This window comes from Rana temporaria, chromosome 5 (genome assembly GCF_905171775.1).
Source record: "Rana temporaria chromosome 5, aRanTem1.1, whole genome shotgun sequence".
In the NCBI taxonomy this organism is placed as follows: Eukaryota; Metazoa; Chordata; class Amphibia; order Anura; family Ranidae; genus Rana; species Rana temporaria.
In genome coordinates, this window is record NC_053493.1 from 115,379,280 (window position 1) to 115,393,740 (window position 14,461).

General features: G+C 42.1%; 1 protein-coding gene across 1 annotated transcript in view; it reads left to right on the plus strand.

Moving 5' to 3' along the window:
* MRPL3 (mitochondrial ribosomal protein L3) overlaps positions 1 to 14,461 on the plus strand; it is a 104,248-nt gene that overhangs the window by 60,163 nt on the left and 29,624 nt on the right. The window contains exon 7 of the mRNA XM_040353038.1: positions 11,528 to 11,636. Within this exon, the coding sequence (XP_040208972.1) occupies positions 11,528 to 11,636 (109 nt within the window). The remainder of the gene's footprint in view (positions 1 to 11,527; positions 11,637 to 14,461) is intronic.

Below are 14,461 nucleotides of genomic sequence, written 5' to 3' on the forward strand. Positions count from 1 at the left end.
TAGGTGACTTATCTTATTATCCCCTGAAAAATCCCTGAGCGCCTCTCACTGCAAAGATGACCCAGTTTGCAAGTCGATGTGCCCGAGCCCGTTAGGACACGGACAGCTTGCAGCGCCACCGCCGCCAATTACCGCCACCAATCACAGGTACTGAGAGCTCTGCAGCTGTGGATGGGAAATGACTTGGTGCCTATTATTGCCGCTCCATGCTGTCAGCTTCCCAATGGGCTTGGGAACACGCCCCAGCTCATCTCTACAGTTAGAGGAGATTGGGGATAAGAGAATATATATATATATATATATATATATATATATATATATATATATATATATATATATATAAATCATTTTTACCCTGTGCAGAGCTTGGGGGCCACAAGAGTGAATAAAGCTAATTGCAAGTAGGGGCCGTATAAAACCGGACTGCGGGCCGGACTTTGGACATGCCTGGTTTAAATGCATTTCTAAAAATGTATCCATTTAACATGGAGAATCCAATCCTGTTTCACATGTACATGAGGGTTCACCCTTTTCCTCTATAGCTGGGGGGAGGGGGCATGCAGGGGAGAAGAATCAGCAGGTATGGAGGTGCTGGGGCTGCCAAAGCTTTTATAGCGCTGTGTAATGCCCTAATTATTTCTGCTGACAAAAGCGCCACAATCGCATACTTTGCACACGGTTGTGAGGTGTTTACAGCAATAATTGGTGTAAGTGGGAGGAATTGTGCCCCATCGTTGATGTTATTGTGCACCATTGTTGGCATTAATTTTTTTTTTTAATATTTTGGACCACATTGCCTCCTGGTCACTGCTGAGGAAGCTGACGTGATTTTTCTGGCAGCATCCGCTGGGCCTTCAGAGCGCATGCGCCGCTGCTGTCAGCGGTTGCATGCAAGGTGAATATCTCCTAAACTGCACAGGTTTAGGAGATATTCATATAAGCCTTATTCCAGACTTACTAGTAGGTAAAAATGTGAAAGAGGGGTATACAACCACTTTAATATTGTATAATAGAAACTTCTGGCTTTATTTGCTAAATAGAGCACACCAGGTTTTTGAGGCTCCTGGGATGCTTTATCAGGGGAAACAGCTGAACCCATATATCTGGAAGTTTTATATATATATATATATATATATATATATATATATATATATATATATATATATATATATATATATATACATACATACATACATACATACATACATACATACATACATACATACATACACACACTCAAAAAAAATAAAGGAACACTTTGAAAACATATAAGATCTCGACAGGCAAAAATCTCAAGGTGAAAAAATGATGCAGTAGGCTAGTCCATTTTATTGCAACAACTCAAAATGGTCCTCAGTAGTTTTGTATGGCCCCCAAGTGCTTGTATGCATCCTAATGAGACGACGGACGGTGTCCTGAGGTATTTCTTCCCAGGTCTGGACCAGAGCATCACTGAGCTTCTGAAACAGACTGAGGTGCAACCTGGCGGCACCGGATGGACCAAAACATAATGTCCCAGAGGTGTTATTTTGGATTTAGGTCAGGTGAGCGTGGGGTATCAATTTCTCCATCCTCTCTGCATGCTCTCGCCACATAAGGCTGGGCATTGTCGTGCACCAGGAGGAACCCAGGACCCACTGCACCAGCGTAGGGTCTGACAATGGGTCCAAGGATTTCATCCCGATACCTAGTGGCAGTTAGGGTGCCATTGTGTAGCCTGTAGAGGTCTGTGCATCCCTCCATGGATATGCTTACCCAGACCATCACTGACCCACCACCAATCAAGCTCACAGTGTCTGACAGTGAGCACAGAGTACACTAGAGGACCTCAGGCCACCCCCATGAAGTCTTTTTTTGATTGTTTGGTAAGAGAAATTCTGTAGGGCTCTGGCAGTGCTCATTCTGTTCCTCCTTTGCACAAAGGAGCAGATACCGGTTCTGCCGATGGGTTAAGGACCTTCTACGGCTCTGTCCAGCTCTCCTAGAGTAACTGCCTGTCTCCTGGAATCTCCTCCATGCTCTTGAGACTGTGCTGGGAAACACGGCTAACCTTCTGTCAATGACATGTATTGATGTGCCATCCTGGAGGAGTTGGACTGCCTGTGCAACCTTTATAGGGTCCAATTATCACCGCGTGCTACTAGTAGTTACACTGATCCTAGCCAAATGCAAAACTAGTGAAAAATAGTCAGAAAAGATGAGACGTCAGACACCTCCACCTGAAAAACCATTCCTGTTTTGGAGGTCATCTCATTGTTGCCCATCTAGTGCACCTGTTGTTAATTTCAATTAACAGCAAAGCAGCTGAAACTGATTAACAACCCCCTCTGTATACACCCCTCCCCCTCTGTAACTTAACTGACCAGATCAATATCCCAGGAGTTCTGATTCAAAAGTGTTCCTTTAAATTTTTCTAGCAGTGTGTATATAATATAATTTTTTGTTTTTGTGTTAACAAGAAAATGCAATTGTTATATATTATATATATATATATATATTATTTATATATATATATATATATATATATATATATATATATATATATATATATATATATATATATATATATATATATATATATATATATATATATATATAAAAATGTATGTATATGTGTGTGTGTGTGTGTGTGTGTGTGTATATATACACTTTTATCTTATTTTTTCTCTCTTAATAATGAGAGTTCTACTATGTTACTGCGGCACAGATTCCCACTTTGTGGCAATGTCAAGTTGTTGCAGAGTCTGGTGGTGTGATTGGCTGGGGATTCAGTTCAAAGCGTCAGTAATAGCTTCTCACTGATAAATGTATTTATGATTAAGGACCATTTTGGACCCATCACTGAGAAACTTTGGGGAATTTTTCTGGAACAACAAATTATTTCCCTGGTGGATCTCTGCAGCAAGGACATAAGCTCTCCGATATGTATCGTATATATTGACAAGCTTTGATAGTACCGTGTCTAAGGGTTAAACTATCTTTTTAGGGATGCAGTAAAAATCTGTCAGAGTGCAAAAAAAAACAAAAACAGATTTACAGAATTTACAAGGCTTTTAGAGAATATTTTCTCTTTATAATCAAGTATGCATTTTATTTTGAATAAACAATCCAATGGCATATAATTGCAATGCTGAACATTAAATTACAATGCATTTGGTTCATTGGAACTAATTCAATTACCGTAGTTTTTTTTTACTGTGAATGCACTTTTACAGGGGTTGGAAGATTGGGAACTAGTGTTTTTTTTTTTTTTTTTTTTTTTTTTTTTTTTTTTAGCTTTCTATAAGCTATTAACATTTTTTTTGCTTCAGTGTCTAGGAGCAGAAAGCTTTTTTGTAGTTTTTTTTTTTTTTGAATGCTACTAAAACACTTTTCCTTAATGTACTGTAAAAATGCTAATAAAACACTAATGCTCCTAAACGCTTAAGACCCAGTTTACACAGGGGTGACCTGTCGGGCAACTTGGCCGACAATTGCGCAGTTATGCAACGCTGTATCCAAATAAAATGTGTGTGTATGTATGTATGTATATATATATAATATATATATATATAATTTTTTCCATACAAATAGAGCTTTCCTTTGGTGGTATTTGATCACCACTGTTTTTTTTTTTTTTGTGTTATAAACAAAAAGTCAGACAATTTTGAAAAAAAATATATTTTTTTTTTTACTTTCTGCTATAAAACTTATTCAATTGTATGCAGAAATATTCCTAAAAAAAAAAAAAAAAAAAAATTAATTTTAATTATTAAAAAAAAAAAAATCCATTTTATTTTTCATCAAATTTATTTATGGCTCGGTGTTTTCCGGCGTGCGTTCGTCCCCCTCCTTCCCCTCCGAGGTATGCTATCGGCGTATAGCGCACACCCGTGATTTTCCCCCTATTTTCAGGGGAAAAAAGTGCGTGGTATACGCCGATAAATACGGTAAAAAAAAAATCACTGTCAGCCCCTTCCACACTGCTCCTCATGTGTCACTCTTATTGCAAACTGAAGCTTCCATCTACCTCAATAGCTGACACAGGAGGAGCGGTGTGGAAGGGGCTGGCAAGTGACTTTTTTTTTTCCTCAACTTCAGACTATGCAGGTAACTTTGTTCCAGGGCCTGGGGATGCGGGACAGCCAGCCTGACACCCCCCCAATGGGTGGCTCCTGGGGCGGACTGCCCGATCCCCGCCCCCCTATTGACAAAACATGATATAGGCGTATAACACGCAGGCACGGTTTACCCTCTGTTTTGAGAGGAAAAAAGAGTGTTATACGCCAATAAAATACGGTGTATGTATATGTATGTGTGTATGTATGTGTGTATATATGTATGTATGTGTGTGTGTGTGTATGTGTGTGTGTATATATATATATATATATATATATATATGTATGTGTGTGTGTGTGTGTATATATATATATATATATATATATATATATATATATATAATATATTATATCGTATTTATCGCGGTATACCGCGCACCCCTAAAGTGGCCCTCAATCCTGTGGAAAAAAAGTTATTTTTGTACTTACAGTTTTGGTGTCTTGCGCGGCGTCCATCGGTGGCCTCGTCGGGTCCGGCGTCCTTCTGCGGCTTCGGGTGTCCTCTTCGGCGGGTCCGGCGTCCTTCTGCGGCTTCGGGTGTCCTTCTGCGGCTTCGGGTGTCCTTCTGCGGCGGGTCCGGTGTCCTCTTCGGCGGGTCCGGTGTCCTCTTCGGCGGGTCCGGTGTCCTCTTCGGCGGGTCCGGTGTCCTCTTCGGCGGGTCCGGTGTCCTCTTCGGCGGGTCCGGTGTCCTCTCCGGCGGGTCTGGCGTCCTCTTCGGCGGGTCCGTCGTCCTTCTGCGGCGTCCTCGTTTCCCGCGCCGAGTTTTGAATACTGCGCCAGCATATACCGAGCGCAGTACACTCGGGCAGGCTCGGCAACTGTCACGCTCACGTCCTGTATGTCCAGGACGTCACCGCGGAAGAAGCCGAGACTGGCCGACTATACGCTGATAAATACGGTATATATATATATATATATATATACATATAATATTAGAAAGAAAAGTGTTTAGAAAGCCTAATACACTATGAGCCTATTCCGTTATGTATTCTAAACACCCGATCTGTAGTGGAGTTTTGCATAACCAAAAGGGCAGAGTACAAGAGGAGGTCATCTATCTGGAGGCATATTAAGCCAACAACTCAAGATCTGTCAAAAGACGCAGTATGGCTGGTGGTGGGTCATAGAGTGAGGTGAGCAGGCATTGGCAAAGGTGTTTAGTGAAGGAATTTGACACATGGCTGTCTTTGCATGGCTGGATATCACACATCACACTTTTCACTTTTGAAATCTTATTTTTTTGAAGTGGATATTTTTTTTACTTTGATCATTGGATGTTCTGTTTAGATAGAATCATATTTTCATTGTATTTGTTTACACCAGCACTTTATATTGTTTGTGGGATTTATATAAGGGATCCATAAAAGTGTCATGTTTTTGCTTTGTTTTTTTTTTCCTTTGTTGAGCAGCGCACTATTCCTTTTTTTTATTAATGCTTTTTGAGTGGCAGGAGTTGCATTATTAATGGTGCAGCAGTTTCCCTATAAAACATTTTACTCTATATATCATTCACATAGCAGCATATGGGAACTTTGCAGTAGATCTCCGTTCTGTCTCTCTGCCCAACAATCGGGTGCCGGTGGACATCCAGTGCCCAGCACCCGCAGATCAGCTTCTGCTAGGCGGTGTGGAGTGTCGTGCTCGCCCCCTCCATTAGACTACAGGAGAGTCAGGACGCTCTCTACGTTGCAGCTAGAGAAAGGAGCTGTGTGTTAGTGGGAGTCCTGACTCTCCTGTAGTCCAAGGGAGGGGGCGAGCACGACACTCCACACCAGGGAGAAAGCCTTGCATTACTGTGTGGAGTTACAGACAGAAGAACAGGAAGTGAGGATTTCTCAGAAGAAATAAGGACATTTAAAAGCAAAATGGAAGGATGAGGTAAGTGAAGGAAGACTGCACTAAGGTAAAGGAAGCTATTTAGGAAAACAAAATTGTACCTTTACAGTACCTTTAAAGCTGAACTTTGGGCCTGGAAGAAAAAAAAAATCCCCTTGCAATACAGTCCCCTGTTACTGCAGGACTCCACTCACTACTTCTCCCTGAAGTTCCAGCCTGGGAAGTATCATCTGATACAATTTCAGAGCTATTAATCCTGCATTGTATGTACAGGGGACAGCTCAGAGAGGTGTCGTACAAATAGAGGGAGCCTGCTGGAACACAGAATAAGGTAATTTTCCGTATTCTATTTTACAAAGATTTTAGTAGGTTTTTCAAAGTTTTGTAGCAAGGTACAAAGGACTGAACACAAATTGGCACATTGGCAGTCATAGGAAAACCAAAATGCAGCAATCGAAACATGTACATTCCAACTGGCCCATGTAAACATAAGAAAAGCATACAAGAGCTCCTCAGACTGAAAATGGGCTTTGAAATTGTACAAGTCCAGCACCATTATGTCTTTTAAGGCACATAGATGGGGAAATGTATTGCCAATGAAAATGTACGCCTAAAGTGTTACTATACCCAGGACTCTGCATTCACTATATCTGATCTCCCACAGTACACAGAACATGGAAATGCAATTATTTTAGTAAATATAAACCGCTAAATACCTTTTTCTTATCACCAGTATATAGCAGTCTTGTGACTTCTATCAGTGTCTGGTTAACGCTTGTAGGAGGAGTTTTCATTCTCCCACAATTGTCCTATGAGAATGCAGGATGCCTGACCCTTATGTCCGGATAGTGTTGGTTGATCCTGTGCTGATCACACTATCTCCCCCAAGAAGAAAAAAAAAACTCTCTAGGGAACACACCAAACTGAGTATGTGCAGCTTGTCCCCTAGCCTCTGTTCTATTAGGAGATGGATTGGGGACAGTGGAAGAAGGGCAGGAACAGAAAAGACAGGACGAAGCAGCCTTTTTACACAATGCAGAGAATTAACCCCTTAGGTTCCACAGTGAGTATTACAAGCATGCTTTACTGCATATACAGACTGGTTTTACTGTTGTGGGTTTAGTAACACTTTATGGAAAGTGGGGGAGGGGACTAAGGTGCTGAGTCCTGGCAAGGGGAATGAAGGTCAAGGAGAAGGAGTGGGATAGAGAAGGGCTACCTAGTAGCTCAAGCAGAAATAATCAGGAGGAAAGGGGTTTTGCCTGGGGTGGAGGGAAAAAGGAGGAGGGCAAAAATCACGTGCAGCGCAGTTTATTGTGCCATCCTAAGACTAATCCTACAGTCAGATCGATCACGAGGAGCGGTCCAGCCCAGATTGTCATTATCTTTGAGCCAGGGTGTCTTACCTTCAGGAATTTGGAATTGGTGTTTGTGAGAATGAACGTGAACTTTTTATGAACCATGGTTCCCATAAGGCACTGTTTAACCTGAGCAAAGTTGAGGGACGGTTGTGCCAGGACTTGGGTATGGTCTGCCATGCTGCCAACAAGCCAAACTCCACCAGCTTCCTCTGGGCTTTAGTCAAGAATGGGATAGATTTAGGCCCCTTTCACACTGAGGAGTTTTTCAGGCGGTATAGCGCCTAAATACCGCCTGAAAAACTCCTGCCCAGCATTCTCAATCTGAAAGCCAGAGGCCTTTCACACTGAGGCGATGCGCTGGCAGGAGAAAAAAAAAATCTCCTGCAAGCAGCATCTTTGGAGCGGTGTGTATACTGCAGGGCTCGACAAATCCCGGGCGCCAGGTCGCCATGGCGACTAGAAATAGGGTCCTGGCGACTTGAATTGGAAGGGGGCAAAAAAAAAAAAATTTTTTTTTTTTTTGAGCTGGGGCCATCTGGTGGTGAGCCGTTGGTATTACAAGTTATTACCACCAGATGTGAGCTGGCGCCACCTGGTGGTGGCCGTTGGTATTACAAGTTAAACATTACAAGTTAAACAGCAATTCTAATGTTGTTTTTCACTATTTTCACTGCCATCTTCTTCCCTCTAATTAGAACCCCCAAACATTATATATATTTTTTATCCTAACACCCTAGAGAATAAAATGGCGATCGTTGCAATACTTTCTGTCACGCCGTATTTGCGCAGCGGTCTTACAAGCGCACTTTTTTTGTGAAAAAATTACACTTTTTTTCATTAAAAAATAAGACACCAGTAAAGTTATCTGCGCGCAAGCTCGTCGGGACGGGGCGCGTTTTCTGGCTCCTAACTTTTTTACCTGGCTCCTAGATTCCAAGCAAATTTGTCAACCCCTGTGTTACGCCGAGTAAATTCATACCCAACATGTCACGCTTCAAAATTGCGTCCGCTCGTGGAATGGCGACAAACTTTTACCCTTTAAAATCTTCATAGGCGACGTTTAAAAAAAATCTACAGGTTGCATGTTTTGAGTTACAGAGGAGGTCTAGGGCTAGAATTATTGCTCTCGCTCTACCAATCGCGGCGATACCTCACATGTGTGGTTTGAACACCGTTTACATATGCGGGCGCTGCTCACGTATGTGTTTGCTTCTGCGCGCAAGCTCGTCGGGACGGGGCGCGTTTTCTGGCTCCAAACTTTTTTACCTGGCTCCTAGATTCCAAGCAAATTTGTCAACCCCTGGTATACTGCTCCTTCACCGCTCCTTCCCATTTAAAACAATGGGAAACCGTGGTAATACTGCCCGCAATGCACCGCTGCAGAGGCGCATTGCGGGCGGTATTTAACCTTTTTTCGGCCGCTAGCGGGGGTTAATACCGCACCGCTAGCAGCCGAATCCCGCAGCAATTTCGACGGTATAGCACCGCTTTTTTTAGCGGCGCTATACCGCCACCACACCTCCCGCCCCAGTGTGAAAGGGCAGGACCACCCGGTGTGGAGAAGGGTGCCAGGCTCCCTGCAGCCCTGGAAACAGAAGTGGGTTCCAGCGGGAACACACTTGGCCACTTGTACTGGGGTCATATACCAAGTGGAAACTAGCTTGTAGGCATTCTGTTTAGCAGGAACGTTCCTAGAGCATTTAGAAGGGATAAGACAAATTTGATTCCAGAACTGATCCAAAGTTTTCCCCAGGTCGGTTTTCCATTTAGAGACATATGTGAGCCTATGAGACAATTTACCTTATTCTTGCAGCTCTAGCTATAACAAGCATTTTAACCATTGCAGTGCGGATGGATTAGGGCGGTCTGCAAGGGTATTTTTTTGGTTCCAGCCCAGGGTTCAGTTATTTTAGTGGAATTATAGGGATGTTACATAGGTTGAAAATATTTTCATGCTGTTGTATTGCAAGGTCATCTTTAAAAAGGCCATAAACCAAAGCCTAATAAAAGTGAACATTTCAGCAGAGACTATAAGAACAAAGCCATTGAGAGATCCAATTAAGTAGTGACAAGTGCTGTTTGGTAACCTACTTTCCACTTGATATGTTTGTAATATTACATAAAAAAGCATGCACTTTTGCTTATGTTGGCATCATCAGGTGAGCTTGTCCCACTGGGCATCATGCCTGCTAAAACACATCCATAGATTTTAGGAAGCAGCTGCTAACTACCATGGCCAGTGCGTCTCTTAATTGCCAGTTTTCTGCTGCCCAGGACCGTTCCAGTTCAGTGCCAGCCAGAGGATAAAGTTCATTTGACAACACATTTATGATGTTGCAATGAGCATTTTATTGATTGCATTTTTTGGCATTGGCCTAATTTCTGACACCTGATACCAGCCTAGTTACACCTGAGAAATTTACGTGCAATTTGTTAAGTGAACTTTTATTCTTTTTGATAAAGGAAATGCGTGTAAGCAGCTACTTATTTTTAACTGTGATCCCCAGGGACACCAGTGCAAAGAGCTAATAGATTGCACAAATAAGAAAATGTCAGGCTTTAGCTAACAAAATAAAAATAACTAACTTGTGTTTAAACATTATATGGTGCTATACATTTGGATTTCGTTTTGCATACAGTATAATTATGAATTTATAAAAAAAAAAAAAAAAAAACATTAGATGGTGCTGTACATTTGGATTCTCTTTCTAAATACAGTGCACTATAATTTTTTATATGGCACCCTGAGAAAACTTTACATACTTTTTGTTTTCTCTTCCTGCACTTTTCAAGGGATCTTAAAATGAGTGCAAATATCGACTTCTAGGCAACGCTGAGCTCAAATACTGATTTGTAGATCAAGTCAGGAATGCAGATCAAGTTGAGCATCTCATAGTGCCTGTTGCTCTGTAGGTCTTGTTGGAAGGCAGAGAGGCGCATGCTTTGTTGTAAGTTACAAGGTGCATACAAGATACATACACAGTGTTGTTGGGTGAATCCCTCCCATGGAGATATTGTGTTCTCCCATCAGGGGGGCTCAGGGAGCCCCTCGATTTATTGCGAGCAGCTATAGCCGCTGGCCATATTCGCATGCTAGAAACTCGACATACTGGTTGTACTCAAGTCGATCGATCAATGAGCCTGCCCATAGATGCATCAGATCTGGGCCGGTCCCTGCTGAACCGGCTGAGATTCAAACCATTTATGGCTGGCTTAAGACTTGATATGTAAATTGAGATTTTTCCTTGTTTGGGTGTGCCTAGAGGGTGCAAAATCAGTTATGGAGACAAAGGCGTTTGTAGGAACCTGGAGGTGTCTGACCTCAAATACTAACATCTCAGACCTCAGTGGTTCCACAACACAAACTCTACATTCTGTGCATTACATCAAAGTTGCGTGGTACAGGCAGCAAGAGAGGTACATATCTACTATCTTCTTTGCAGAGAAAGCTTTGAATTTAGTGATGGTCGCATTAAGCATCAAACTATCAAGTTAAGCTAACCCTTTTGCCTGTTCCAAAACCTGATCTTTTTTAAAGTATATTTGCTACATAATTACTTGGTGTTAAAGAGTAACTCCGCTTTTGCTGGAAAGGGTGATCCCACTTTAACTTTATCTGTTTTGTATTTGTATGGCATATTGTGAAACAAAAATATGCCTGTTTTCAAATAATATCTACAGTATTCGTTTTTCCATTACTCTAGCTATCAGCATTGTATAAAGATCGCTTGGAATATCTATTTAAAGTGGTTGTATACCCCACTTTTTTACTTTTGCCTACAGGTAAGCCTATAATAAAGCTTACCTGTAGGTATAAAGAATATCTCCTAAACCTGTATGGTTTAGGAGATATTCCCCCCGCAATGCGCTGCTGATTGCAGCTGCGCATGCGCAGCGGGGATCCTCGGCTAAAGGGCCGGCATGCGCGGGAGTGACGTCATCGCCGCTCCAGCCAATCACAGCGCTAGAGCGGCGATACCCGGAAGACACGCCGGAGCAAGATGACATCTCGCTCGGCGTGGACCAGCTAAGTTCTCTTCACCTCGTTTTAAGGTAAGTATTTCATAATGAGCTAATATGCGGTGCATACTAGCTCATTATGGCTTTTCCTTTACAGGTGTAAAAAAAAAAAAAACAACAGGGTATACAGCCGCTTTAACTTGAGCCATTATTTTAAAAGGGAAGTTGCAGAGGGATTTTTATTTTTTTTATTTTTGTGTCTTTTTATTGCAGGATTGGTAAAGGATTTCAAGGAGTAATGAAAAGATGGGGATATAGTGGACAACCAGCATCGCATGGACAAACCAAAACGCATCGTAGACCTGGTGCTATTGCTGCTGGAGTAAGTAAAGCATTTGCTTTATCCATTTTACGTTTCACACCGAGAACAACCAATTATATACCAGTAATGTTTCAAAAGTGCTTTCTCTAAGCTTGTGAATGTTAGAGCGGAGTTGCACCCAAAAATGGAACTTCCGCTTTTCTGGTCCCCCCCCCAGTGTCACATTTGACACCTTTCGGGGGGGGGGGGGGGGAGCAGATACCTGTCTAATACAGGTATTTGCTCCCACTTCCGGGCATAGATATCTGCAGATATGTATGCCACATCCAGTGCCTCCTCTGTCACCCCCACTGTCTTCTGGTAGACGTACAAGTCCCAGAAGACAACAGGGTGCAACTCGCGCATGCACAGTAGGGAACCAGGAAGTAAAGCCGCAAGGCCCTCGGGCTTTCACATTCAGTATGCAGTGCAGGAGTTTTTCAGGCAGTATTTAGGTGCTATTTTTAGAGCTGTACCGCCTGAAAAACTCCTCAGTGTGAAAGGGGTCTTAAGGTAGGGCTGAAGTTCAGCTTTAAAGCGCTAGTAAACCGCAGCAATTTTTTTTTTATTCTTCAAAACCTGCATTGCATACTAGCACATTATGAAATACTTGCCTTAGAATGAAGCCCTCCAGTGCTGCGCTTTTACTCCTGAAGGTGCTTCCATCTTCACCCAGTCATTTTTCAAGGTTTGCGTCCTCCAGCCTTCTAATTGGCTGCACCGCTATGATGTTGCTCCTGAGTCAATGACCGCAGCATGGAGCTCTGAAGGGATGGCCACCTGAATACAGTGTGGATATTTCCTTCTTATTCCTTTTGGTATCGATTAAGCACATATCAGATGTGTGAAACGCGTCTACGTGACTAACACCTGGTGTCCCTGGTGGTGTATTTTGACCGTCTGCAATAAAAGGCACTTTTGGAAACTTTGGCTGTGCAGCCATTTCTTCTTTATCTCAAGTTTTCACGAAGGCGGGCCGGGGCTAGCACTCCTACTTGGTTCGAATAAGCGTATTGCACACACCTGGAGCAGCAGATTCATCTTCTTTTAAATATTTCCTAAACCGTGCAGATTTGGGAGATATTCACTGTATTGTTCACCTTATTGTAGGCTTACCTGTAGGTACAAGTGCCAAAAAAAGGGTTTACTTAGTACCAGTAAATCCGAGTCACAGAGATATGTTAAATCTCCCCAAGGAGACTAAGGACCTGCTAGAGATTAACCGTTTCCCATTCTCCCAGTTAAAAACTAAAAGCAACAATTGTTAAAGGAGTGTTTTAACCACTTAAGCCCCGGACCATTTTGTTGCTAAATGCCCAGGCCAGGTTTTGCGATTCGGCACTGCGTCGCTTTAACTGACAATTGCGCGGTCGTGCGACGTGGCTCCCAAACAAAATTGCCGTCCTTTTTTCCCCACAAATAGAGCTTTCTTTTGGTGGTATTTGATCACCTCTGCGGTTTTTATTTTTTGCGCTATAAACAAAAATATAGGGCGACAATTTTGAAAAAAAATCGATATTTTTTACTTTTTGCTATAATAAATATCCCCCAAAAACATATATAAAAAAATATATTTTTCCTCAGTTTAGGCCGATACGTATTCTTCTACCTATTTTTGGTAAAAAAAATCGCAATAAGCGTTTATCGATTGGTTTGCGCAAAATTTATAGCGTTTACAAAATAGGGGATAGTTTTTTTTTGCATTTTTATTAATTATTTTTTTTTACTACTATTGGCGGCGATCAGCGATTTTTTTTTTTTTTTACTGCGACATTATGGCAGACACTTCGGACAATTTTGACACATTTTTGGGACCATTGTCATTTTCAAAGCAAAAAATGCATTTAAATTGCATTCTTTATTGTGAAAATGACAGTTGCAGTTCGGGAGTTAACCACAGGGGGCGCTGTAGGAGTTAGGGTTCACCTAGTGTGTGTTTACAACTGTAGGGGGGTGTGGCTGTAGGACTGACGTCATCGATCGAGTCTCCCTATAAATGGGATCACTCGATCGATGCAGCCGCCACAGTGAAGCACGGGGAAGTCGTGTTTACACGCGGCTCTCCCCGTTCTTCAGCTCCGGGGAGCGATCACGACTGAGCGGCTATAAACGAATAGCCGCGCCGTCGTCCCGGATAGCTCCTTGCGGGAATCCCGATCGGACCCCCCACCCGCTAGAAGGCAGGGACGTATATATACGCCATTCTGTGGACGTAAATAGGCGTGTGGCGGGCGTTAAGTGGTTAATTGAGTATATTTTACTCTCTCCATTTTTGCTAAGACTGGAACACACAGAATCTGGTGCTTCTAACTTCAGCTTGTTCAATTAAGCTTTGACAATAAAACCTAAAAAACTGATTGATTGGTTCCTATGCAGAGCTGTACCGGATTCTGTGTGCTCGAGTTTTAGTAAATACACCCCGTGTTTCCTGGTGGTCACATGACCACACAGCTCAGAGCTTCTGTGAAAAAAATGATATCATTTTTTTTTTACGTACAGTGTTGCATGACCATGCAATTGCCAGTTAAACTAGCACAGTGCTGAATAGGAAACAATTACAGTGCTTAATTAAAAACAAAATCCCATCATTCTTAGTGGTCAGTGGAACTATAAGATCCCCCCACTTTCACCTTCAATCTACCAATCCTTTGTTTACATTCAGCCCATTCACACCAGAGGGGAGGAAAGGATTGCACATAACTTCTTTTGGTTCACAGTAAAAAAAAAAGTGCTTCTTTTTCCTAAAGATTTCCTTTTAAAGATAATTTAAATAAATGGATTCCAAAACTGTGTTGCAGTTAATTCTTTACTAAGAATTTACTCAAGACGTTTATATATTAATATTT